The sequence below is a fragment of the Cricetulus griseus genome, chromosome 3 (assembly GCF_003668045.3).
Source record: "Cricetulus griseus strain 17A/GY chromosome 3, alternate assembly CriGri-PICRH-1.0, whole genome shotgun sequence".
NCBI classification, from domain to species: Eukaryota; Metazoa; Chordata; class Mammalia; order Rodentia; family Cricetidae; genus Cricetulus; species Cricetulus griseus.
In genome coordinates, this window is record NC_048596.1 from 70151607 (window position 1) to 70179533 (window position 27927).

The window sequence follows — 27927 nt, forward strand, 5'->3', positions numbered from 1 at the left end:
TCCCACTGTAGCTAGTTCTTGGCCCATTCAGTGACTGAGATATTCAGGCCCCAACAGGGAAACCAATGGAATGACTCACTACCACATATGGGCACTATGAGCCCTGCTGACCCCAGCAGAGACCCTAGCTTCTCTCTGTGTCCTCTTGGCACCCCACCCACACCCCTTTGGCTGAACACTGGCACCGGAAGTCAGGACTATGGGATTTTTCCTGTTCTCAGAGGCTCAGGACCCCTCATCACCTCTTGCCACTGAGTCACCTCCTTCTTCCGGAACCAGTCCTCTCTGTCAGGCCACCTTTGTGGCCCAGACCTTCCTCTTCTCAGAGCAGAACTCCTGGGGGAATCCAAGGGTGTGTACCACTGGGTTTGTTCCCTTAGGGTCATGTTCTCACAGCTACCAGAATGGCCCAACTCAAGTCTGGTCAGGATCTCACCTTACCTAAAACCCTTTCCAATTCCTCACCCATGTTACTCTAAACCACCCACAAGCCTATCTCCACAGATCCCTGCTCCACATAGCAGGTAAGGTCCTTGAGTGCCCCAAGCAGTGTCTTTGATTGTACAGGCCCTCCATCTAGAAGGCCCTTGTCCCTTCACATAGTCACCAAGCAACGAAGCCCTCACCTGAAGGGGAGACAGTGGCTGCCAGGCCTTCTGAACACCTGGCAGTTTCCTGAAAACACATTCTCCTGCCACCACAGGTGGGGCACACTCAAAAACATTCCACAAGCAGCAAGTCCTCCTCTCTCTCAGCTGGCTCCCCAACCTCTTAGGACACTGGAAGTAGGACAAGCGTTCTGTGTTCTGGGAATGGCAGAACCTAAGTGCCAAGGCAGACCAGGCCATGGAGTCTGCAGGCAAAATGAATGCAACTAAAGGCAGCATGAACAGCCCACCATGTTCTAACAAGCATCAGGAATTTGAGAAGCAGCCAGGCACAGGGCCTTCTGAGTGTGGCATTGCAAGTGACAGCTCTTGAGTCACACACCTAGAGAGCCTTCCTGGGCCTAGATCTGGAAAGAAACTTCTGTGCATTCCCTGCTCCCCTCCCTGCTTCCTGCAGAGAACTCTGGCTGCTATAGCAGGGACAGGAAAGACGTAGGAGTTCCTGGTCAACAGCCTTGGCTGGCCCCTGTCTCTGTTAGTCCCACATGACCAGCAGTGACCATCTTAAAGGCATTATTCTCAGGAAGGCAGGACTTCACAGCTGAGAGTCGCTGCCCAGGACCACTCCCAGCCTGCTGTGTTGGGTCCCCTGGGCTGCCTGCCAAATCCAGCACAAGAAGGGCAGAACACTTCAGAATGGACTTTCCACCATGTCATGTCATATCAGGAGTAGTCCCACTGTCCCACTGGTGGGGGGAGGTACGTAAAGTCCCTTCTGGTTTTAAGTATCCATGATCCTTTCTTTCCATGTAAGAGATTCATTAGTGTTTTCCAAACCATAGAGGAGTAACAAAGAAGCCAAATTCAAATTTATTCGGGGTGTTCATAATTTTGCAAGATAAAGAGAAATGTTTTTTACTTTTAATTTAAACTTTTTTTTTAAATGAACTGACATCTAGAGAAGACCTAAACCACCATGATTTAGTAGGCAGATAGGATTTTACCAATCAAGGTGTTAAGCCCAACTGGACAAGGTTTTTGACTGTCTAGGATCCATAGCCTACGGGTCAGTTTGCTGTCACTGAACTGTACTTTACCAAGGTCCCATGCAGCAATTGGTCCCTTTAGCGATTCAGCAGCAGTGTCTACCACCCACAACAGAGAATTCAGCTTATCGACTGGCATGCAGTCCCCCATAGCTAGATAGCCCAGCTACAGAGAGAGGCTGTCCTCAACGGCTAGCCTTTGATTCCCAGCTCAGAGCTTTGGAGGCCTTCTAGGCAGAGTTCCCACTGAACTGATAGCAAATTTCATTTCAAAAATCAGGTGAGGCTGGCTGCCAAATTAAGCCCCTGTCCAAGGACATAGACCAGAGTGACTTGGGCTGTCACAAGAGGGTGATAACATTTCCCAAGGTTCAAGCTGAACACATCGTGTCCTATTTGGGCCAGATGGGCATCTTATCTCCCATTTCACTTCACCATCTGGAACACATTTAGCACACAGCCCTTCCTTACAGGCCTCTTGATTTTTTTTTTTTATCCTCAAATCCCCAAGTGTGCATGATCACTCAAATAATCAGGCAGACCTTCCTTAAGGCCAAATACACAGCTCAGACTGAAAGTGAGGACTGAGTGACAAGAAAGGAAACTGCTCTGAAATTGCCACTGTGGTAAACACTGGATAGTCTGCCTGGGGTGTGACAGAATGGGAATCATTAGGAGTGGAGAGTGTGATTCTGAGCGGCAACTTCTGGAAAAATCCAAAGCCTGACTCAAAAGGTGCTAAGAAAGGCCATGCATCCAGATATTTCCAGTCACCAATGAAATCTACCAGCACATGGACACCAGTCCCCTAGACAAGCGTGTAAACATCCCAACATGCTGAGCTGCAGATTTCAGAGAGTGGTAGGTACAGCGGATCAATTCCTCCCCTTCATTTTAGACACTACCCCATCACAGAGCTAAGTCTATGCCCAGGGGGAAGGGTAGTATTTCCAGCTTGACCCAAGCAGGACTTCAGCAGAAAAAAAAAATATTAACTAGGGGAAAAGTGATCAACAGCACAAGCCCCAAACTATAGGGGAGACTTTGAACCATGCTGGAAGAGGTCTCCAAGTCTCACTTTGGTCACACCCATTCATGTGTGAAGTTCCCTTGTGCACCCTGACCGCCTGATGCAGAAGACACAGATGCAATACAGAGAACAAAAGGAGGCTGGTCTCAGTTGTCAAAGACGTTTGTGCACAAAGGCCAAAGTACCTACCCAGACTAAGTGGCTCACAAACCTCAAAACCATGTTAGTATAAACCATTCAAAACTGTCCGTATTTGACAATTGTCAATATCATGGTATCTTGTGATCTAATGGTCACCAGCTGAGAACACAAAGATCATAAACAGACACCCAAGGGGACCTCACCTAGTGCAATATAGAGTGCGTGGGCCTGGAAGTCAAAGGAGTTTTTAGTGAAATTCTGTTCTTCAGATTGGTAATGCCTTTTCTAAATTAAAAAAACAATTCCTCTACTTGTATTGTGCAAAAAGATAAGAACAAAACCCCTAACACAATTTGGGAACAAAAGGAAAAAGAGAAGCAAAAATCCTTGGTTTCTGCAATCTCAAAGCCTAAGATCCATTGAGACATCTGCAAACACTCTACCAAGGCCACCATGCCTCCCCAGTACCCGGTTGTTTTGTGACAGAAGCCATAGGCAGCTTCACCCATCAACTGCTGGCCCAGGAGTCTCCAGTCCTGAGTTGCTGTGACCAGGACAAGACTGTTTCAACCGAGTGTGTACCACATGTGGGCCCCACCACATCAAGAGGAAGATCCCTGAGGACTGGAGCCATCCAGATTTCGAAGTACAGACTTGGGTGGGGCAGCTATCTGACTGTTACCAGTTGTTCTGATGCAACCTAAAGTCAGGCAGGAAGCAGGCAGGTGAGTAGTTTTCCAATGGTATTGATGGGGCTCCTCGGGATCCAAGGAGAGACAGCCCACTTGGATTCTGGACTGAGAAGCACACAGTCCAGCAATTCTGACATGACTTTAATGCACTGTTCCACTGCCTGCTAAGTGACACAGTCAAACGTCATCACTTGAAAAACCATTCTGGCTTTTTTTTTTTTTTTTTTTTTTGGAGAAAAATATGGAGCATATAAGAGTGCAAATGGCTGTGGGCAATCTAGTCATTTGTAAAATGTTCTAGAGGACTTGGGTCCAGGTTTCTGGGTCGCCCAGAGATGTCAAAAGCAAAACAGAACTGAAGCCACGGGGAGCAAGCTGGTATCTGCCCAGAGGACTTGAAGAAGTTGCTTTCCTTTCATCTGAGGAATAGCTCAGAAAGAGCAACAGCTCCTTCCAGAGACAAACACAAGAAACTCAGGGATTCCACACCAGAACAGCAACAAGTGACCCTGGTCGGCCTTCTCTTCTCTTCCTCTCAAGAGGTTTAAACTAGCTCCTACCCTGTTTTTGTTACTTGTGGTTAAATCTTTGAGACAGCCTCATACAGCAGGCAGGCGTCCCTTGCAATGTAGGTAAGGCCTCTTGTTCTGCCTCCCTGCTGCTGGGATCTCAGACATGAGCCACAGAGCCTGGCTTCATTTTCTTTAAATGCCTTTCTTACTTTTTCCTAAATTTTTATTGCATTTGTACATGTGCGTGCATGCACACACATGGCATGGCGTGAGTGTGGAGGTCTAAGGACAACTGGTAAGAGACCCATTGGATCCTAGGAGTTAAAAGGCTTGGCAGCAAGCACCTTTATCCACTGAGCCATCTTGCTGACCCTTTAAATACCTTTTAAACACATTTAAAATGTTTGACTTGGAGAGGTAACTGAGAGGTTAAGAGTGCTTGCAAAGGACTTGAGTTTAGTTCCCAGCATCCATATCAAGTGGCTGACAACTTCCTGTAACCCCAACTCTAGGGGATCCAAAACTCTCTTCTGGTCTCTGAGGGTACCTACACACATGTCACACTTACACACACACACACACAAATTTTTTTTTAATTAAAAATATATATAAAAAAAGTTGTGAGGTTTTTTTTTTTTGTTTTTTTTTTTTTAAGCACTCAGAAGGCAGAGGCATTAGATCTCTGGGTTTCAGCCTGGTCTAAATCAATAGTTCAGGGATAGCCAGGGCGACATAGTGAGATCTGGTCTAAAAAAAAAAAACGCTTTTTAAAAAGTTTTTTATTTTAGCCGGGCATTGGTGGCACACGCCTTTAATCCCAGCACTCGGGAGGCAGAGGCAGGCAGATCTCTGTGAGTTCGAGGCCAGCCTGGTCTACAGAGTGAGTTCCAGGACAACCTCCAAAGCTACACAGAGAAACCCTGTCTCGAAAAAACAAAAAGCAACAAAAAAAAAAGTTTTTTATTTTAAATTCTGTTGTGTAGCAAACTCCTCAGATATAAAACAATTGTGACTAGGATGTTCTAGATCAGTGGTTCTCAGCCTTCCTAACACTGCAACCCTTTATACAGTTCCTCATGTTGTGGTGACCCCCAACCATAAAACTATTTCATTGCTACTTCATTACTGTCATTTTGCTACAATTATGAATCATATTGTAGGGTTAGAGAGACGGTTCAGCAGTTAAGAGCTTTGGCTGCTCTTCCAGAGGTCCTGAGTTCAATTCCCAACAACCACATGGTGGGTCACCACCATCTGTAATGAGATCTGGTGCCCTCTTCTGGACTACAGGCAGACATAGCACTGTATACATAATAAGTAAAACAAACAAACAAACAAAAAAACAACAAAAAAACCCCCAACTTTTTAAAAAGAATCGTCATGTAAATATTTGATAGGCAGGATACCTGATATGTGACCCCAAGAAAGGGTCATTCAACCCCCAAAGGGGTCACAACCCACAGGTTGAGATCTGCCACACTAAAGGAAGATGAAACATCCCATCCTACAGGGAAGCTCCTTAAAAGTCAGGAAGTAGACAACTCAAAAGTTTCAGTTCAGAAGCCCCTGAAACTGACCAGAATCACTAGGTTCCTCATCCTAAGTATCTATAGCAGTAAAGACAGTTGAAAGACGCTCAAAGCAACTGTCTCCACCCTGCCTGTTGAGCTGCCTGTAGGCTGTGCAGTGGGCTCTAGGTTTCCAGCTTTCATGAGCTGTCACCCACACTGGGGTAGGCTTTAGTGACACAGCTGTCTTTGAGTCATTTCTGCTCCTGTAACCCCTCACCCAGACTCCTGAAAGCAAACCCAGTAAAACTCGGTGATTCACAAACTTGGACTTTGGTTGTGTTTTTGGCACTCTATCTAGGGACAATAAAAGTTTTTTCACACTCCACAAACATGGTCACACAAGTTGAACAAATAGCAAGCCTTGTTTCTTCAGAAGGCAAACCATGTCCCCTACCACATATCCTCCTTTACCTCCGTCCTACTCTAAGCAGGAAGGGGAAGAGGGTCACTTTTGACATACTTCTTGGCCACTCCAACAGGTGGGCGGGGCTAGTCCATTTGCTGCTTGTCATTCACAGCAAAGTTCTATGAAGTTCACAAATACGAGTCAGCCAACACTAAACCATTGGAGGTTCTCGAGAAAGCCTCTGGGAAGACTTTGATCAGTCAATCTATCAAAATACGGGGGGGGGGGTGGCAACTGGATTTAAAGGAAGTCTCCTTAGAGGAAGAGGCCTGAGGCACCAGCTTCCAGGATGCAAAGTCCCTTCTCTGTCCTGCTCACCTAGGTTTCCCCAATGCTATAGAGGATCTGGTAAAACGCAGTGGCTTTATAGACATAAGTATACATTAGAATGTGTACAGATGGAGACTATGGATATAAGTTAAGATGTGTACAGTCAGAGACTTTGTCAGTTAACATTGTCAACTTGGACAGGATCTAGAACCACCGAGGACACAAGTCTCTGGGCAGGACTGGGAGGGACTTTCTTGATGGGTTAACTGAAGAGGGAAGGCTACCCTAACTATGGTTGGTCCTATGCCATTAGAGGCAGTGGTAGAGCACTGGAGCTCACCTCTCTCTGCTTCCTGACCATGGGCACTAAGTAACCAGCTGCTGTATGGTCCTGCACTGTGCCTTCCATGCCACTTGAGCTGTGAGCCTGGTTCCTCCTCCCACGCTCTGCTGACTCCTCTGTTCTCTGATCCTTACCAAAGACAGAAGAAAACAAGCAGCCGGCCTAGCTGGTGTCCCAGGCAGCCAGCAGGTAGCCAGTTCCCTAAACCACATCCTGAAACAGCACATACACTCTGGAGGGCTTCCAGTGTTCTTTCAGAGTACAATTAAAGCTACATGAAGCTAAGCCCTGACACACGCCAACTGTGTTTAGGACAGGTATACAGACACTGTGAGAGGAGTATGCAGGGGACAAGGGAAGAGAAGGAAGGAGAACCCATGGGGCCTGGGCTCAGGCAGCCCCAGCCATGTTTCTATTGTACCTCTGGACTGTCAGATGTGTAGAGTCTGAGCTGGCATTGTCACCATGACCGGAAGAATCAGCTAAGGGTGGGTGTCCCAGGTCTGCAGGAGCAGCCAGCTGGATGACATCATCAGTTCTGGGGGCGCTATGGAGAAAAAAATAATGGGAAGAAAAAGAAAAGAAACTCAGAAAGTTCCTAGGAGATGCAGATGTGTTTTAACATCTGGACCTGGGCAGGGCTCACACTCCCTTTCTATATCAGTAAGGAGGTATCTGTGCTTCTTACAGATGATCCAAAGATAGGCTGGTCCAGGAAGAGTGCTCTATCCCTGGCTAAGCAGAAGCAAGCACAGAAACGTGTAGGAGGAGGTTAGCATTTGTAGATTGCACACACAGTAGTCAAGCAGCCCCTTCAGGGTGCTGTTTTTATCACCTCTTAGAAACAAAGGCACAGACAGATTGAGTAACCCAAGCCTGACCTCAGCAGCCATCCTCTCCATCACCACACCTGGCTGGGCCCCAAAGGTGGAGGAGTAAGGGAAAGGTAAGTGGCCACCAGTGAAGGAAGCCATTCCTGTATTTGAAAGCCATGATTAGGAAGGAGCTTGACATTCTGCAGAACAGCAAAAGGTCACTGTAATTAGAGCGTAGACAAAGTGGGGGGTGACTGTGGAGAGGGAAAAGGGACAGGAGGCAAGTCACAAGACCAGGTGGAGAAACTAGGACTTGGTTGTAAGCCAGAAGATTAACCTGAAGCTTCTGAACAGTCAGGGCCCCTGTCATGTGCATGAGTGAGAGTGGGTGGGGCCAGGAAATTTTATAAAACTACATTCTAAATACCGGGGGCAGGGTGACATGTATACCCATGCATTACTATTCTCTATGGGTCCTACCCACCATTCCAATTCCTCCGGGGCAGATGCTGGAGCCCTGTGGATATACACAAGGATCAGGGATCGTACAAGGAAAGGGGGGAGGGGCAGCTAGCCGGAAGAGGGATGGCCAGGACGCTAGAGGTATTTGGTGGATTACAACTTGGAGATGCCTAAATTAGGGACATGATCAACTTTCTAAATATCACAAAGTCATAAGAGAAAAACAGCCCAGGACTTTTGGCAGCACACAGAGAACATCATAAAAGACTCAGTTTCCTTCAACCCACCATGGTCTTTCCAAGATACTGTTTTAAGAGATGATAAAGGCTGGGAGTAAGGAGACTGTGGTCACAGTAGCAAAAGCAACTGGAGGTGACTGACCCTGGGGAATGGGTGATCAGATTAAGGCACAGCCACAGAACAGATTCATTTGCAACGGTTTAAGAATATTGGTAGAGCGTTAGGTATCTAGGTGGAAATATTCTCATTATTAACTGAAAACAGGAAAAATAAACTACAGGCCACATAATCGAGCTTCGTGAAGCTTGTAACAGTCTGAATGAGCCAGGCAGGCAAGGTAGAATCTATGCCAAGGTGTTAAACAGCATGATTCTTTTTCCCAAATTGAGTGTTTTTCTTCTTCATATATTTGATATCTATTTTATAGTCCTTTAAAAGAAAATGTAATTATATTCTAATTTACTGTGTATGTACTCACGTGTGCATGTGTGTGTACATGTGCATGTGGCAATCAGAACACAACTTCCAATATGGGTCTTGGGGATTGAACTCAGGTTCTTGGGCTTGGCAGCAGGTTCCTTTTACAGCCAAGCCATCTCATGGGCCCTGTTTTCTGGTTCTATACTGAATGAATACCCACTAGTATAATCGACATAAATATATTATATATATATATATATATATATATATATATATATATATATATATATGAGAGAGAGAGAGAGATTTAAGTGTCAGGGAACAACCTTGCTCCCTGTATTAGTGCATGTTTGTGACATAGGTACCATCAGAGCTACACCACTTCTGAGCTCATGCTGTCCCCGGTGAAGATTTGCCCACCTTGTTCTAAGGCAGAACTACACACCCACTCTCATTCATTAGGCATCACCAGAGAAAATGAAGGACCAAGAGAAAAGTTTCCCAAAACAGACATCCACCCACCCAGAGGATGGAATGGCAGTTTTCAAAGAATACTGACACTTCCCTAAGTTTTCTAAACAGAAATAGTTTCTGGATGACATTTTGACTAATATCCTGATGTTATGACGTTAGTGAGCAAGTATGCTATTACACTCAAAAGCTGTCAATGATGTCAAGAGGGCTGGATTCCAGAGCAGCCCCACCTTGGGATGTCTGCCAGGTGACTTCTTGGGACTTTAGCTTTTCCATATGTAAGAGTGAAGGCCTGGGCTGCACCATCATGCAGGGCTCCTTGATCAGTCACATCCCTTACTCTGCTTACTAACTCAACTCTCTCTTTTTGCTGTTTACACGGCTCCCCCCTTTGATATGCTATGGACTGAAGACGTTAGAACAGTGTGCCCAGAAAGCATTAATAAGCTTCCAGTAACAGTCTAGCAACCTCTTGTACAAAAAATAAAATTAGAACTTGAAATACACATGTATGTGCATGTAGAGTAAGCTGAACTACAGGCAATTGCTAAATAACTGTGTTTAAATGTATGTGTGTACATATCAAATTCACACTGTACCATCAGCTTGGAGACCTTCCTGACTTACTTCCTGGTGATCTGGTCAAGCTTCAGATAGCTTTGGATAGGGGTAAACTGATTTTTGGACAGTTAGAGCTTCTTTATAAATATATAAACATTTCTTCAGGGGCTGAAGACATGGCTCAGTGGCTAAGCACACTAGCTGCTCTTGCAGAGGACCAGGTTTCAGTCCCCAGAGTCCACCTGGTGGCTTGTAACCATCTGTAACTCCAGTTCTAGGGAATTCAAGGTCCTCTTCTGACCTCTGTGGGCACCAGGCATGAATGTGGTACACATACATGCATTCAGGTAAAACACTCACACACATAAAATAGAAATCTAAAAACATTTCTTCAGTAGATCTCTGTGAGTTCAAGGCCAGCCTGGACTACATAGTGAGTTCCAGGAGAGTCAGAGCTACATAAAGAGACCCTGTTTCAAAACTATTTAAAAATACATTTTTTAATTTAAAACAAAAGTTTCTTCATAGACCTACTGTCTGAAGTTATAAAGACTCTAAATTCTACTCGTGGCTAACAATGAATCTAGAATGACTGAAATATTTTTCAGGGGGCAAATTTTGGTCAGAGATTTCAGCCACCAGCTGCTACCATCAGCTGCTGGGCCAGCCCTGCAAACCTAGGCAGTGAAGGTTGAGTGCTCACTGGAATGTATGGTGTAGGAAGTTTGTACCAACAAGTGCTTCTCCACAAGACTGTGCGTCACAACGGCTGACTAAGGTAGTAAGAGCTCTGCCTCCAAGAGGAAGGTGCCCACATACTAGTGTAAAAGGGCCAACTAACACCTTGGCTTCCACATACTTAGTTCATCCATGCCCCCATCAACAATCCTGTGGGTACCAGAGTGAATTACATGCAACCACACACTAGGTTGACAGGCTAATCCAGAGTAAGATAAATTCAAAATCCAAAGTGCAGTTTTTCAGGTGAGGTGTTTTAGTGTGTTAGGCCATGTAACAGATACCATGAGATTGATGGCTTATAAAGCACTGCTTTGCATCTCTCAACATTCTGGAGGCTGAGATTTCATAATCAAAGCCTGGGGTCTGATGGGAGCCTGGAGGGAGCCCTCCTCCAGGCTCATAGTTTGTGCTGTTTCACTACGTCCTCATCCGGTGGAAGGACACAGGGAACTTTCTCTGGTTCCTTTCATCTAACACTAATCCCACTCATGAAAGATCACCCTCATGCCTAACCATCTTCCAAAGTCCCCACCTCTTAATACCATCACCTGAGCCTTAAAGTCTGTGCTAGCTAGTTTTATGTCAACTTGGCACAAGCTAGAGTCATGGAGAAGGAGTCTCAATCAGGGGGAAAAAATCTTCATAAGATTGGGCACTAGGCAAGCCTGTAGGACATTTTTTTAATCAGTGGTTGATGTGGGAGGGCCTAGACCACTGTAGATGGGGCCACCCCTGGGCTGATGGTCCTGGGTCTACATAAAAACACAGGCCAAACAAACCATGTGTAGCAAGCCAATAAGCAGAACCCCTCTGTGGCCTCTGCATCAGCTCTTGCCTCCAGGTTCCTTCCCAGTTTGAGTTCCTATCATGGCTTCCCTCAAAGGAATGTGACTCCAGATAACCTCTTCCATTGTAACCTCTTCCTCCCAAGTTGCTTTTGGACATAGTGTTTCATCAAAGTAATGGTAACCCTAACTAAAACATGGCCTTAACATATGAATTTGGGAGGACACAGTCAGACCCTAACAAGGGGTACTGGAGGAACAAATGGTCATAGAAACACAGGATTCTTTCAGGCCAAAGTGATCTGGTGAGATTCTAAGACTATTGTAAGACTAGGGGAAACAGGTAAAGGGCACCACTGGGCCAAGGTGTGCAAAGAGCCTTGCAACTTCAAAACAGTTTCTCAGGCTAGAGTGCAGCTCTGTGTGGTTCCATTCTCCATACCACATGGCAAAACAAAAGACACACACACACACACACACACACACACACACACACACACACACACACTATTTGGTTCTAAAACCACTGGCTTTCCTTCCCTTCCTCTGGTAGACAAGAGTGGTGTGGAGGAGAGAGGGCAAGGATAGCAATGGCACAGGGAAGACCAGGGTCCCAAGGAAGTTGCCAGCACAGGGAAGACAGCCAAGAAACAGTATCAGCAAGATTCAAGGTAGGACAAGCCAGGCTCTCATGAGAAGAGGATCTGCAAGTATAAAATGTGATGGGGCTGGCCAGGCGTTGGTGGTGCACACCTTTAATCGCAGGACTTGGGAGGCAGAGGCAGGCGGATCTCTGTGAGTTCAAGGCCAGCCTGGTTTCCAGAGTGAGTGCCAGGATAGGCTCCAAAGCTACACAGAGAAACCCCGTCTTGAAAAAAAAAAATGTGATGGGGCTGAAGAAAAAGAAAAACAAGGTTAAGTGGTGATCAGAGATTATCAATTAATCTGGAATAGAGGCAGAAGAGAGACATGAATGCATGTGCACACATGTGTGTGCCTGTGTGCGGATAGAGGATCTCAAAAAGGAAGATAAGGGACTAGACAGGTGGCTTAGTGGTTAAGAACATTGGTTGCTCTTCTAAGAAGTGGGGTTCAATTCCCAGCTCCCACATGTCAGCTCCCAATGAACTGTAACTATAGTCTCATAGGATCCAAAGACCTCTGAAGCCACTACCCATACATGGTGCACAGACACACATACAGGCAAAAGACCCATACACACAGAATAAAATATATGTCAAAAAATTAATAAAAGAAAATACAGAAAGTATTAGATCACAATCCATTGAATTAGAGTAATAATCCATGCATCCATATTGACTGAATGATGACAAGGACAGATGAATGAATGAGGAGAAAGGATAGACTTCTAGTGTCTTAGGTGTATGAGGAATGGTGGAAAAAAAAGATGCCACCACTAAAGACCCATCATGGAGGAAGTGAGTACAGGCCAGGGAGAGACCATGTAAGGCTACTAAGGCAGGTAGGTAGTGGCATAAAGAAGCAAATGGTAGTACAGTCTCTAAGTATCTTCTACCTGATACATCTGATCACAAAATGGAAAGTGATAGCTTTATGGTAGAGAAGATTGGTAGGCTCCAACTTTGCCAGGTATTGACCAGGGCCACCTGCCACCCCTGGGAATGCCCAGCATCACTTCTGTGGAATTCCTACGGCAAATGGACAGTTAGTCTGCTCATAGATGGACACAGACCAAAGGACTTTATTCATCATGGAACAGCTGTGCTCTTCCAGGTCATGGGAAACTGGGAAAAGGTAAGCTAGTATCCTAGACTGAGAGAGAGTGGGTGGGTATGACACAGGGCCCAGTGTAGGACTGCTTCCTGGATCTGATGGGGGTGTGGACAGAGGTAGTGATGCTGAAAGGATTCTGAGGACTGGTAAGTACTCCCCATTGGGTGGCTGCTTTGGCATCATGCCAGAGGATGCTGCTGCCTGGGGAAATGTGTGCTGGAGCTCTGAAGGGTTTAGCGTTTTTGTTTGGAGAGGGCAACTTCATGCAACTTTTTTTGAATGAATCATGGAGTAATAGTAAGACATACATACATACACACATACATACATACATACATACATACATACATACATACATAGAAAGAGAGAGAGGCTGACTGACAGAGCCTACATGGGAAAATATCAGCAACTGGAGAATTTGGGTGAATAGAGTGTGGGGCATTCTTTGTGCTATTCTAACAGCTTTTCTGAAATGGCAATGTGTGCAAAAACATATAAACAAGGCCTGCCGGCAGCAGCCCTGCACCAGCACCCAGAGCTCATTCTGGCTCTGGAGGGTGGCATAGGCTGTGAGGAGGGCAGAATGTTTAAGGTGATCATGGGGCCTGCACTGGATGGTTGGGGCTAGAGCCAGCTCTGAGAGGCCTCAGAATGTCTGGAGAGCAGGACATGAACCTCTTGAGGTGACAGGAGTGTCACAGAGCTATTCGCAGGCAAGTGGCAGAACATCTAAAAACTGACAGTCATGTTGCTATAGAGAGTAACCAAAGAGAACAGAAATCCCCAGTGAGGGAGCTCCAGCAAGAGCTCTGGGACTATTCAGGAGCCAGGTAAGGCTGGACAGGACACAAGCCACTGCAGAGGAGGGGCTTCGAGATAGCCATCTAGGGTTGGGGGAGTGACAGAGGAAGCAATCAGAAACCATTTGTGATTTGAGTATCTAATGACTTAGCAAGCTCCTAACTACAAGCCTCACATATTAAAAACTTAAGACTTCCTGTGTCATTAGTGACTTATCTTTAACCGGGCTAAAGATTATTTGCTTATCTTCAAAGGAAGTCCGGTTCAACTTAAATAAGTTTACATCATTCTGAATAATAGCATGGACCAGGGTTCCCTGGAGTTTTTCATCTTCTTGTTGGCATTGCTGCTTTTGTGGGTTTTGTTGTTGTTGTTTTGTTTTGTTTTCATTCTATTTTGAGGATCTCATGTAGCCCAGGATGTCCCATATGGGTGAGAATGACTTTCTGAACTCCTGATCCTCCTGCCTCCACCTTCAGTGTGCTAGGATTATAGGCAGGTGCTACAGAGCCAGGTTTACAAAGCTGGGGATCAGATTTTGTGTATAGCGGGCAAGCATTCTACCAGCTGAACTCCACACTTCCCTGGTTTGTTCCTTCTTTCTCCTAATGTAAGCTGAGAATCTTTATTTTTGCAACGGGGTCTCACCATGTTGCCCCCACTAGTCCAATTCTCGTGCCAAGGCTTCTCAAGAAGCTGGGACTGGGTGTGCACCACAGTGTTGGCTAATGCAGAACACTAAACTCAGGGCTAGGCTCCCCAGAAACTGAAGAGAACACTGGATGAGTTCTCACAGGCACAGCCTGCCAGCCCGGTGCTGCTCACCTCTGTTGTCTGGGTATTGGAAGGCCTGACAAAGCTTAGCAGAATGGAAACTTCTCTGATTGTGAATCTCCTGCATGAGCCGTAGGCCAATTATGGGCTAGTATGACACAGTAGGCAGAAGGAAGGTGTCATGACACTTGAGCACACCCAGAGAGTGGCCTTCCCAGAGCTCTCCTAAGCATCCTGAACAAATGTCCGTCCTCTGGGGAACAAAGCAGACAGACCCCTTGCTCTGCTTCTGCAGGTATTCTAACTAACCTATGGTTCTGGGCAAGTCCAGCTGAGCTTTCTTTGTCTGGATCTGGCAGGTGAAAGTGGGACAAGTATGGCCTGGCATTCCTGTGGGCCAGTGTACAAACGGAGCTAAGATTCCCAGACCAGCAAGATCAACTTGTCTAGGATCAGGTAGGGAATTCAAGACTGTGGTGGTTGAGGTACTTGACCAAGGTCTAGGAATACTCTTTTTCTTGTTACTAACACCGTAATATATGTGAACTTGGTAACAGATTGACATAAACATAAGAGCTTCGTTCAGAAGAACAGCTACTTGCTAGGCCTGTGTGAAGAGCATCATCCTCCCTTGGCAAGCATGAAGAATACTATCAAGCTGAGGTCAAGGGCAAAGGAGGCAGAAAATCTCACAGCCAGCCAGGAGACCTGGCCAGAGGGAGGGGCCAGGAAGGTGCCTCCCACAGGACTCTAAGGAAAGTGGCTTGTGGGAATGACTCTGAGGAGGAGAACAGAGACAAGCAGATAAGCAAGTCCACCAAGGCAAAGACTTGGCCTTCGGTTAAAAACAAAAGGAAATATTCTTTTTTAGAGAAAATTTATACAGCATCTCAGGGCTTTGCTAGATGCTGTCTGTGATTCCTCAGGCCTCCTGACAAGAGGCCAGTCATATTGCTTTGCAGTAGAGGAGACCAGGTCTCAGGAATGAAGTGGCTTGGCAAGGGAGCACTCTTGTCTCCCACCAGGACCTCCCACAGCTGACCCTGACATCCTTCAGGAGCCCAGGCTGTCTCCTTGGAATCTTCCCCTGGAAAGAGCCCTGACTGCAGCACAGGCAGGGAGGACTCAGGAGGAGTACAAGAAGTCACGAGACCTCTCAGGGGACAGGAAGCAACAGCAGGTCCAGGAGGGAACTTGGGACCCGAAGGGACAAGAGCAAAGATATTTTCCTTCACTGACGAACCTCAGCTCAGAACTCAAAAGCAAGTTTATGGGAATGAATGAATGCATGAATAAATAAACCAACCAATGACAGTGTATAGCCATAAGGAGCCAGAGCCATGGAGACTGATATACTGCAGGATCTGGCCCACAAATTTCAAGCTGAATTTTTGCTCATTTTAACTATGATCTTTGCTTTTCCTATCTTGTAAGGACTTGATTTTTTTCTAAGTCTCAATTTTATTTTGTCTACTCCTGAAAAGCCCTGGGCTTCAGTACTGGGCCTTTGCTGGATGAAGAAATAAAATGCCTGGACCCAACCCCTCTTGAGAGGCAAGTTATTGCAAAGACTGTAGGGTGCGACTACCTTAGTCTAAACCATCCATCCGCAAAAAAACGAGCAGGTCTGCCCGAAGTTCAGTCTCCCCATTCATCACCCAGGCAACGGCAGTGGACAGACTTCTAACACCAGTCCTGAGAGCATCTCTCCAGCAGGGTGCCAGGCCAGTGGGATGTGTTCCAAAAAGAATGGTGCCTTCAGCATAAACACAGCAGGTCCTCCCTCACTCCCGCCTTCCCTGCCAGGTGTGCCTCCTTGGGTATACACACTCCTCCTCCTCCTCCTCCTCCTCCTCTTCCCAGGCTGTGTGAGCACCAGTAGAGTGGGGATCAAGAATGGACAGGGGACAGATGGCAGCAAGTGATGGGACTAATGTTCACAGGCACGCAGGATGTGCTAGGCACTGTGCAAGAGCAAGAGCAGATTCTCATGGTGGCTCAAATATGGTTCACCTCTGCCAACCTCAGCTGAAGTGCAATCCCCACCCAGGCATATTAAAAGGTGGCACCAGGTGGCACCTGTAAGAGGTAATTAAGGCTCTGCCCTCGAGCGTGGATTAATCCATTTATGCACCTAATGGATTAATGGATTATCTTGAGAGTGGACCTGTTATAAAAGCCAGTCTGGCTAGGTCTCTCACATGCTCCCAGTCTCTTGTCATGTGATGCCCTGTACTGGTTTGTCACTGTGGCAATGAGCTGTATCTCTTTGGCCACAAATAGAGCCACCAATCAAAATAAACCTTTTTTTTTTTTTTTATGTGTCATTAACTGCAGTACATTACTGTGTCATTAACAGAAAATGAACTAAGGCATCCCTCCACCCTAGCCCACACCTGACTGAACACTCCCTCCCAGCTATTCCAACTCCAGATCTGAGATCTTAGACCCCAGGTCATGCAGGTTATGGTGGTCTCAGGCAGCACTTAATGACATGAAGTGTAGAAGAGCCAACTGGAAGCTACCTCCAGGAAGTCTGAGCAGTGAGCCAGGGAGGCCTTTCCAGGGCCCCAGGCAGCCCCCCACAGTATGAAGATTTGCGCAGTTTGGTCTTGAGGATCCCACTTAATCCAAATACAGCTGATCAGAAACCCAAAGTTCTAGAGGGACAGCCCCCTGGTTGAGCTGAAAAAAATGACAGAGGGAAACAGGTCCACATTTTGGATCAACCCCAGGGGTGAGGACTGAGAATGGGAGTGTGACCTGCTGACCTCAACCGTTGGCCACCCAGGGATACCCTGAAAAGGAAGGCAGGGCAGCAGGTGGCAGGAAGCTTTTGAATATACAACTTAACCATCTCCTCAAAACCCAGCTATTTTTGTTCCCACACCTTCCTAGCTAATGAACTCAGGTCTGGGCTTCATGATGAGCTCAGGGGAGGAGTTACTCTCAGGACAAGCAGACAGCAGTCACCACGTTTCTCAAAAGACTAAGATATAAAGCCTTCTAGGTCAGGTGAGTAATGACACAGTTGTCCGCCTAATCAAAGCAGCACAGAGCCAAGGATCATTCAGAGCCTGCAGATGCTCCAACCCCTGGGGCTGCTGTCCCAAAGCACCAAATACACAGGTACATTGCTTCTCCTGGGATGCAGCACAGAATTCAAATGGAGTCGTCCCTGGGAATTGGGTAGAGTTGGCAAAGACCTCAAGTGAAGTTCAGAGTAAAGCTCTGAACCCAGCTGCGCTATTTACTAGCCATTCGTAATCTTAGGCAAGCTCATTAAAATATTATGACCCTGTTTCTGAAGCTGTAACATAAGGATGAAGTGCATTATCTGAAAATCATGAAAGGGCACCGAGCATGCAGCTGGGCTGGGAGAGTGTTTGCCTAGCGTGCATAAAGCTGTGGGGTCCATCCCAGCACAGACTAAAACTAGCCAATGGTACAGGCTAATCCGAGCACTCGGGAGATAGAGGCAGAAGGAAGAAGAATTCAAAGTCATCCTCTGCTACACAGTGAGTTAGAGGCCAGCCTGAGCTACTTGACTCTTTCAAAAAAAAAAAGTGAAAAGAAATAACAACAAAAATATTAAAATTCATAGAAATAAAAATAGAATGGTGGCTATCAGGTAGTGTGGCAGGTAGAAGAGGACCTGGTTGCCAGCGAGAGAGAGAGAAAAAGACAGAGAGAGAAAGAGAGAGAGAGAGAGAGAATTTAGACTGATAAGGTGAGTGAGTGCTGGGAATCTGACCACACAACAATATCACTACATCAACACTGCTGACTGTACACTTAGCTGTATAGTTAAGATGCAAAACTTTATGCCAAGTGATTTGTTTAACCATGATTTAAACACATAGTTTAGCCAGTAAGCTCAGCAATAGGAAGGAAGAAGCAGAAAGATTGTGAGTTGGAGGCCAGCCTGGACTACAAGGCTACACAGTGAGTTCCAGGCCAGCTGGGTCTATACAGTAAAATCCATAAGGAAGGGATGGCACTCATCTCACCATGGGTCATCAGTAAGTAGTAGTGGGCCATAATATCAATAGCTGTCTGTTCTGGCTCTTTCTGGCTGCCATTTCATTCAGGCCAGAACCAACAGCCCTCTAACTTGCTTGAGCTGAGAACAGGCATCCAGCCCATAAGCAATGGGCTGAAGGCTGGACAAAGGCCTCCAATATTTTGATGCAGACAGGACGCAACTTTGAAATTAACAACAAAATAAAAAGTATCAGAATCACAGATTTTTCTCTGGTTCTAAAACCACACAAGCAGTAAAATTACCCGGTATTCTCCCTGTCACATGAGAAGGTTGAGTCCCTGACTGGAGTAAATCCTTCCCCCACGAGTTAAGAGGAGCCATTCTCTGAGCCAGCAAGAAACTTCTGAAGCTCTCAGTGCTGAGCACAGAGAAAAATGAGGCAGGGTCTTGTCAGACCTTGAGGGGACAGACTTTGAGACATGACAGACCACAGGACTAGCTGGGAAGTGGAAGGGGGCAGAGACTTAGAGGCAGCTCCATCTAAAAGCACTGACTTCTTGCTTGGGCCTACAACTGTCTGTCTTGGCTGCTGCAACCTCTGGGTCAGATTCCTGTTCAACTCTGCAGGTAAACATGCTACTCATTGAAGGGGCATCTGTCTGAAAATTACTAATACAAGGCTGATTGGTCCTAAGTTTACTGACCCTTTCTTGGCCCACTTCAAAGCTGAAGACACCAAGAAGGGCATACGACATTTTCCAAATGCCCTTGAAGGCAATTACCCCATGATAAACTGAAATGGCCCCCTCAAGGACAAGCAATCATCCCTTCCAGAACTGAACTGCCCCTTCAAACCATAGGACTCTCCCCAAAGCCAGAAGGGTCTCCCAGAATCAGATCTGACTTAGGGTTCTGGTAACATAGGTAGGTTTGTCTAGAAAACACTCCTAGGCCAGGTACCTCAAGGGATAGACACAGTTCAGTCAAGGTGGAAGAGGTAGCATGGGAAGAGGGAGCTGGACACCAAAAGCCACAGAAAACCTGGAGCTAAGGAAGGACCATGTGCACAATACCAGGAAAAGATGCTACAGAACAGACAGGACAGAGCTTCTGTCCGTCCGGAATGTATTCCTCTAGGAAACAGGCATGATTGAAGCCCCCATGCCCTCAAGAGCCTTAAATGCAAGAATGGTGACTGACACAGACAAGGAGATGGCTCATGGACCTTGGGAGATTTAGTACGGACAAGACCCCAGATGAGAGGAACTGAGAGAGCTGAAGACAATGGAGAAGTGAGCCGAAGGAGCAAGGGCTTTCTCTTCCCAGCTCCTTCCACCTAGATCTGCCCTTTGTGAGCACAATCAAGTTCACATCCTTTATTTGTATCGGATCCAGGGAAAATGTAGGGGAGTCCAGCTAACTTGCTCCTAGACAGTAAGGTCAGTCAGTAGATTCTAATGTGTGTAGTCCCTTGCTTACATTTCGCAATAATAACTAATAATAATAATAATAATAATAATAATAATAAACACAGTATAGAAGATGTGTTTATTTACCTTCAATAAATAGGCACCTTTAACTATAAGGTGAAAAATACTAACACAAGTGACTATTCCGTTCCTTTGCCAGTAGCTTCATGTATGTGGCTTCACCAGCATCCATAGCTCAGTGAAGCAGAGGGGCCAGGGTAACTACCCCCACCATTAATTAAAGAGAAGGAAAGAGACTCCTAGATGGTTTGAGATTCCCTCAAGGTCACATAGCTAGTAAGAGGAGAGATAGGGATCATAAGATTGAGTCTATGTCTCTAAATTCTAGGCAATCTCTACATTGCCCCTCCCCATCCTAGGGGAAATGAGTCTTGGGGACTTGGCTTTCTCTTAAATGGCAGGCCTGAATCCATTAGCTAAAGAGAAGCTGAAACCCTGTAACACAGTGCACACAGGAGACAGAAGGGGATGGTGTTGAGAGCCCCCATGTCTGGAGTGGAACCTCCACCACACTTAAACACTGTATTTTCTTGAGATCATTACTCTATTTTTAGAGGCTTTGCCTTGCAAACTTTTGTTTCCCTGGGTCTTTGTTTTCACGCCTCTCATTTCTCTCAAATGATTTCATAATCTGTGGGATGTTTTGTCATCCCAGGGAGTTGCTGTGGAAATGATTATTAAGGTTAAACCAGGGACTGTGGCCTCAATGGGGCAGAGGCAGAAAAATCTCCATCACCAAGTTGGAGTTCATAGACCTGAATCACAGTGCGAAAGATCAGGGGACCTGGCCCTGAAGCCTTCTCTTTCTTAGGTTTGCTCCTCCAGACAACCCAGCCATTGACTCTGCCAACTTCTCAAACCTTCTTCTGATTATCTGCCAGACCAACCATGATGATCCAAGGACCATTTGTCTTGGGCTGAGAGAACAAATCCCAGGAAACACACATCCTGGTACTCATCGGTATGCCAGTGCTCTCCACCAAACTCTCCTGGCAGGCTAGCCTCATCTGCACCTACAGCTTGGAACCTGGCAGCCATAGGTTCCTTTCCTCATCCTCCTAAAAAGTATCTCTCGAATTCCTGTGGTCTTGGCAGAGCCCTCGACATAGGTTTCTATTGGTACTTTGAGTAGGTTGTGCAGGCCTGTCCCATTCATAGCCCATGACTCTCATCCACCAGATGCCTATAGTGCACTCAGTCACCAAGACAACCAGAAATACCCTTCTGTGTTGTTAGATATCCCTTCCAGGGAGCTCCAGACCCAACCAAAATCTTCCCTCAGATACAGCTACACCTCCCCCCTCATGCATGCCCTTGAAGTCTTGAAGTCAGGTGTTTTGTCTTATTGAATTCAACTGCCACCAACCCTCCCCCAAGGCCCATCACTTTATCAGAGTGGTTCTGTGAACTGTATGTGTCTTTCCTCATTCAGAGCCTGTCTCCATAGAAACAACAAACAAATAAGGCCAATGAAATATCAAATAAAACCAGAGAGGCTGCCTGAGGAACTTAGCACCAATAGTACCAGGTCAGATGTCTGGGGTCCCACACTGGAGCCCCACTTTGAAGTGTGATTCTGGATGAGATCTTAGACTCCTTTGAGGCTTCTTTTTCAAAACTTACAGGAAACCTTGATCTTCAAGCTTTCTTCCAGTTTAAACAGTCCAAGTGTTCAAGGACTGGAGACAGGGATGAGATGAACAGAGGAGCAGGGACTAATTCTATCTAGGTTTCATGGGAGCCCAGCATTTGACCTACAGACTTCCATAAACAAAAATGCCTGTATATGAATGATTGGAATACAAGCAGGCCATATTCCATGGGCATAATCTGAAGCTTGAGCTAACCTCAGAAATTCTTTTTAAGTCAGGCATTGTTATGCCTTGCCGGCTGACGTCAAACACACCATCCTGAGTAGCTGTGATTACAGCCACACAGCAATGCACCCAGCTTGGGACCTAACTTTTGAGTGAGAGCAGGAGGAAGAGGCCTGGAGACTGAATCCACTCTGGTGACTGTCTAAAGGGGCAGCTGCTGGCCTATTTCCTGCTCCAAGTCTCCTTGGAGGGAAATGCCTAGGACAGGGCAGGGCCTGTGAAGAAGAGACCCATGGGAATCCTTCCACTCACAGCTCAGCACAGCTAGCCCTAGTGTCCCTTCCGATTTCCAACTGTCAGCCTAAACGGATGAGTGAAGACTCACCTCTACTATCTACATGTGGATCTGAACGGATGAAAATCGGCCAAAGCCACTGCTTCATATAAAAGAATGTGCTTTTGAAATGTGGCCTCCACAGGGAATCAGAAATGAATGGGGGGGGGGGGGCACTCTCTGCTTCCTAAGAGAGAGGTACTTTCCCCTGGGATAAAACAGACAGCAGTTTCCCCGGGGACCCTCAGTTTTCCATGTGCTGTTCAGTAGGGACCTGGGGTGATCACAGGTGCACATGTAAGCCCACTCAGCAAGCCCCTTCCCCTGTCTCCTCTTCAGTAGGCTTCAATCACCTCCCATGTTTCAGTTTTGTGTCAACCAGCTACCAACAAATTTCTGTCTCTGCATTTGATACCAGAAGGCAACAGCGTCGTATCGCCAGCTTTTAAGAAAAGACCAACGCTGGACAAAGTCAGGAGAACAGCAGGCAAACAGGGGGGTGTTCTTGGGCAACCCCAACACTACCGAGGCTGCCTATGCAGGACATCCAAAGTCAGAGAACCCTGTGGCAGCCTAGCTGAGCTAAAGGACGCCTAGGGGGAAGCTAGGCTGGGTCACGTGCCGCGCTGGAGCCCAGAAGTGCACTCGGCAGTGCTGACGTAACTGTTTGAGAATTTAAAAGTCTCAAACTCGGAGGAAATCCTGTGCAGATCTTTAAGACTCATCCACACGCATCCAAGTGGCTGCCAAAGGTTCCCCCAAGAGACCCCGTGTGACCAACACGGATAGGAAAATAGAGGCCAGCGGAGACAGCATAGAGGCAGCCCCTGGACGAGGACACCCCTCCCCGAAACCTGGAGGACGCCAACATTCATCTCACAGGCACTGACTCCTGGTGGCCCACTCAGGGGAACCAGCCTCCGGACAGACGCTTGGGTCCCGCCAGTTCCCTGACAGACACACGCCTCTGCCAGCAGGGAACACAATGTGTACTTTGATACTTTCAGATCCTACACAAGTCCCTCTTAGGAAAGCTGAAAGGAGCTTCGTAGCCCCTTCTAGCCCCGCTTTGTCTGGCGGCCAAGGTCCTGGGGTCGGTCGTCTCCTCCCTGACCCCACGTGCGCCCGCCGTGGCCGCTGCGCACTTACCAGACGATCGCGGCTGGCCCTCACGTAGCCGCCTTCCTCCGGGGTTGCAACTGCCAAAGAGTCCCCCACACAGGCTGAGTCCTCCGAGCCTTGCGCGGTCCTCACAGGGTGAACCCAGGAAACGCAAAATTTCCCGGGGCAACGGAGCGGGGCGGGCGCAGGCTTCTCGAAGGGCTCGGGAAAAGTTGCAGCACAAAAGGCCAATGACTGGGAGAGCGCCGGCGACCGGGCCAGGCTCCTCCCCCAGCTCCGAGCGCTCGGGGCCAGCGCAGCCAGCTGCTCGCAGGGGCGCCCGCCGCGCTCTCCTCCCCGGCCAGGAATGTGCAGCCCGGCGCGCCCACACGCACCCAGGGGCCCGCCCGAAGCGCACCGGCAGGCAAGGGACCCAGGGACAGGCCCGCTCCCGAACGTCCGGCCGACTTCTTCCAGGAGGTTTTGAGTCACAACAACTTGTTACTTGTTAGTCTTTTTTCCACCGCGCTTTCCTCTATGTGAGGGAAGGATTGGAGCCCAGAGCTGGGGCGGGGTTGGTTCCTGCCTGCTAGCGGGAGAAACCTTAGCAAGAAGTTGGAGGTGGGTGGGGGCAAGACATTACCTGGAACCACACTCTAGCCTTGTCTTCTGCCCGCCTTCCGGATGCTTAGCCACAGAAACTTTCAGTAAACTTTGCACAGCTGCTGCCCTGCCTGCTCTTTGGCTGTTGCAGCCTCAAAAGCAGGCTTATTGCTAGGGACTGTGTACGTTTCTATTTGTTTTGCTTTTTGTTTTCCTTTTAGAGTGAAATGGACTCTTGCGCTTGCATCCCCTTCGCACAAAGAAGTGACACTTGCCTGCCCACACCACACCTTCTCTGGAAATTTCTGTTACTAGACCCCACTTGAGAAGAGAATATATGGCTATATGTGGGTGTCAGGCTTCCTATTTTAAGGTTTGTGTCAAAGAAAACATTGCTATATTTTATAGTCCCAGGGACCAAAGGGCAGAAGACTCACAGTGACTCAACACTTCCTTTCTTCACCTTAAAGACACAGACGCCCTAGGATGGAGAGCCCCAGGTGAGAATTCCCTAGTAGGATTTGTAGACCTCGCAGCCACAAAGCATATTTTCTGTATTTTAAAGAATACCACTACTTCTGGGCCGACAGTGGTGGCACATGCCTTTAATCCCAGCACTTGGGAGGCAGAGGCAGGTGAATCTCTGTGAGTTACAGGCCAACCTGGTCTACAGTGCGAGTTCCAGGACGGGCTCCAAAGTGACACAGAGAAATCGTGGCTCAGAAAAACAAAATAAAAAACCCATCACTTCTAAGAGTCACATTTTGAGGACCATGTAATTGATTCCAGGTTCACTCCCTTGTCATGAGCGTATTGCTATTATTGTGCTCATTTCACAAACTAGGACCCCAATCTACTGATTTGCTTACATGTACCGTCAGCTATTTCCGAAGGGTCCCAGTTTGATTTTCTGTGCTGTGATAAAACACTGACCAAAAGCAACTTGGGAGAGAAAAGAGTTTATTTCAACTCATGCTTTCTAATCTATCATTGAGGGCCGCCAAGGCAGGAATTCAAGGCAGGAGCTTGAGACAGAAATCACAGGCATGCAGCTTACTGGGTTGTTTATACAGTTCAGAACCACCTGCCCTGGGTGAAAACATTCCCATCAGCTGGCCTGTGAGCCTGAACTCTCCAGCTAGGCAAAGATGTCCTTGAGGTGCCAGGCCTTTCCCATGTGAAACCCTCTCCCCCAGGTGACAACTACACAACCTTCATGACCAGAGAAAGGGTCCTCTGCTCTCCTTGGAAATCACAATGAAGCATCCCCTTCCCAAGGAAGTCCATATCTTAGTACCCCCCTCCTGTGGCATCTCCCCCTCTCCCAGCCTGTGACTATGTTCTGTCAACAAGGATGTGCTGGCTAGTTTTAACTGTTAACTTGACAGGACCTGAAATCACGTGGGGAGCATCTCAATTGAGGAATTATCTAGATCCCAGGTTGGCCTGTGGGCTTGTATGTGTGGGATTATCTTGAGAGTTAATTTGCATAGAAAGATCCAGCCTGTTGTGGGTGGCACCATTTCCTGGCTTGGGGCACTGGACTCTTAAGAGGAGGATGGCTAGCTGAGTTTTGCACAAGCACGCCAAATTCATTTTCTCTCTTCCCCCTCATTGTGGTGGATGTGGAGTGACTAGCTAGTTCTTTGAATTTCTGACTTGGTTTCAATTAATGATGGAGTGTGACCTGGAACTGTAAGCTGAAATAAACCCCTCCTCCCCTGAGTTGCTTTTGGCCAAGATATTTTATCACACCAATAGGAAAGAAACTAGAATAATGGCAAAGAAAATTATGGTTGCAGGTGGAATTAAGTGCTGATCATCTGACCTTAAAATAAGGGGATTCATTTGGTTTATCCAGGTGTCCCAATGAACCCAGTTTAATCACAGAGGTCCTTCTAAATGTAGGAGGGAGCAGGAATAAGGGAAGAGTGGAGTCTTCTGGCCCTGTCCACCATGGAGGCTTTGCTCTGTTTACAGCCTCTGTTAATACCTTGCTGTGGCAACAGTGCTGTACTTGGACTGAGAAGGGACAAAGAGTGTGGATTGAGAATGTAACAGAAGGCAGGCTAGACACCTGCACACAGACTAGGCCAACAAATAAGTCACCATTAACTGATTAAATCACTGAGTACCCACAGTCATCACTCCAGAAAAAAAGCCAGGCTCCATTCTAAGAGGATAGGTGGGAAACAGTGTGAAACCTGGAATACCAGCAGATGTCAGCGCCCTGCACTGCCCTGTCAGTAACATTAGAAGATCTTGCAAGAGGCTGGAGAGAATTTCCACTCTATTCTAAGACTTGCTTCTTCTCCATTGGACCAAGGACCCCCTCCATGGTTACCATACTTTTGAGCTGGCAATGCCACAATTTTATACACAGAGAAATCCTTGTGATGAGGCCTATATCAGGAAACATGGGAGGCCAGATATAACTGACAGGGAAGATACAATGCAAGACAGAGGCCAAGCCTCCCTAGACAAAAAACACATTCCTTCTTATCCAGCTGAAAGTTCACTGCATAGTCTATCTTTTTGATATGCTGATGAACACAGAGGAACACTTAGGAACAGGGACCAGAAGTTCCATCACATTATTTCTAGAGACTCATAGGCCTCGGGTTTGGGCATTTACACACACCAGAGCACTGATGGAGTACCACTGTCCTTTGTGAAGGGAGCAGGCAAAAGCACCTTGGCCTGAGAACTGCCATTTTGACTTCTGACTCCATTTTACCTGCAGGGTGAAATAAAGTTCAGGTTCCCAAGCCCTAGGCAAGCTAAAAACTTTCCAATGGCTGACCAACCTCCTCCTTAAACCATAGAAATAGTCATTATGCATCTTTAGTTCTCTAGCAATATTTATGGCTGTTCCCAACAACAGAAGGAACAAATTAATCTGATTGGTTGGACTGAACGGCTTGTACTGTATATCGGTTGAAAATGATGGAACTTTCAAGGAAAGTCCCTAATCTTTGATTTCTGATTGGTGAAAATTGTAACTGTAACTTAGCAACAAATGTTTGTGAATTTTATCCTTATAAGCCCCACTTTCACTCCAGTTCGGGGCTCTCAGAAAGAAAAAGGGTCCTGAGTCCTTTTGGTCAGTAACCTGCTTATGTAATGATTTATTAAACTCTTTGGAAGCCATGAACATTGTCTCTCTCTTTCCTCGTGGTACCCAAAGGGCTCCTGTAACACTTTGCTGCCTGTAAAGCACTGGGATTGAAGTCAAGTGCATTGAGGCTTGTATGCTCAGTCCTACTGCCAGGAGAGGATGGCCACCACCCAACACAGGCTGAAAATGAACATTTAATCCAGTGTTGGGTGTGGGGAGATTTTCCAGAAGAGGGAAGACATTGGCTGAGTTTCAGATAACTGGCTGGTATTCCTTTAGGATTTCTCGGTGCCCTCCCCACTAATAATCAGTTAAAGAAAATCAAAAACACAATAGAAGTCCTTATTTTAAAAATGATGTTTGACTTTCTCTGCTTCCTGTGTACAGACAGAATGTGAACAGTCAGTTTCCTGCTCCTGCTGCCTGTTGCCATACCTTCCCACCATTGTGGCCTCACTCTCTGGAACTGTACATTATAGCAACAGAGAACTGACCAACACAGGAATCAAGAAATAGGGCATTGATATGGCCATAGTTAACCATGAAGTAGAGAAGTCTTTGAAACCACTGTTTGCAGCTAAGAGTTTGCCTTGGATCTTAAAGGAGACTTTGAATGTGGTTCTTGAGCAGCACGGGGACCCTTAAGATTTTGGCAGCACATACAGGCAAACTGAATGCATCTTATATTGGGAAGTGGATGAGAGACTTTCAGTCCAGTCTTCAGCAGCACCAGCTGGTCTCTCCATGTTCTATTCCTGCCCACCAACTCTCTACAACACCATTTCTAACAAGCAAGTTACTTAGCCATGAAGCAAGCAGTTTTGCTCCATTGTGTGTTTTCACCATAATTTACTTCCTCACCACAGGCCTAGAAGTATGGAGCTTGACAACCCTAGACTGAAACCTCAAAGGCTGGAGGGTACCATGTGGAAGGGCTTGAGTCTTCAGGAGGTGCAGCTCTATTGGAAGAAGTGAGTCACTGAGTGTGCATCTTAAGGCTTTATAGCTGGGTCCCACTTCCTGTTTACCCTC

General features: G+C 46.8%; 1 protein-coding gene across 1 annotated transcript in view; it reads right to left on the reverse strand.

Annotated features, from left to right (window-relative positions):
* LOC100754572 (transforming acidic coiled-coil-containing protein 2) overlaps window positions 1-27927 on the reverse strand; it is a 139800-nt gene that overhangs the window by 90674 nt on the left and 21199 nt on the right. The window contains exons 2-4 of the mRNA XM_035441612.1: window positions 25771-25799; window positions 23818-23929; window positions 7041-7166 (exon numbers count right to left, since the gene is read on the reverse strand). Coding sequence (XP_035297503.1) covers window positions 7041-7166; window positions 23818-23929; window positions 25771-25799 — 267 coding nt within the window. The remainder of the gene's footprint in view (window positions 1-7040; window positions 7167-23817; window positions 23930-25770; window positions 25800-27927) is intronic.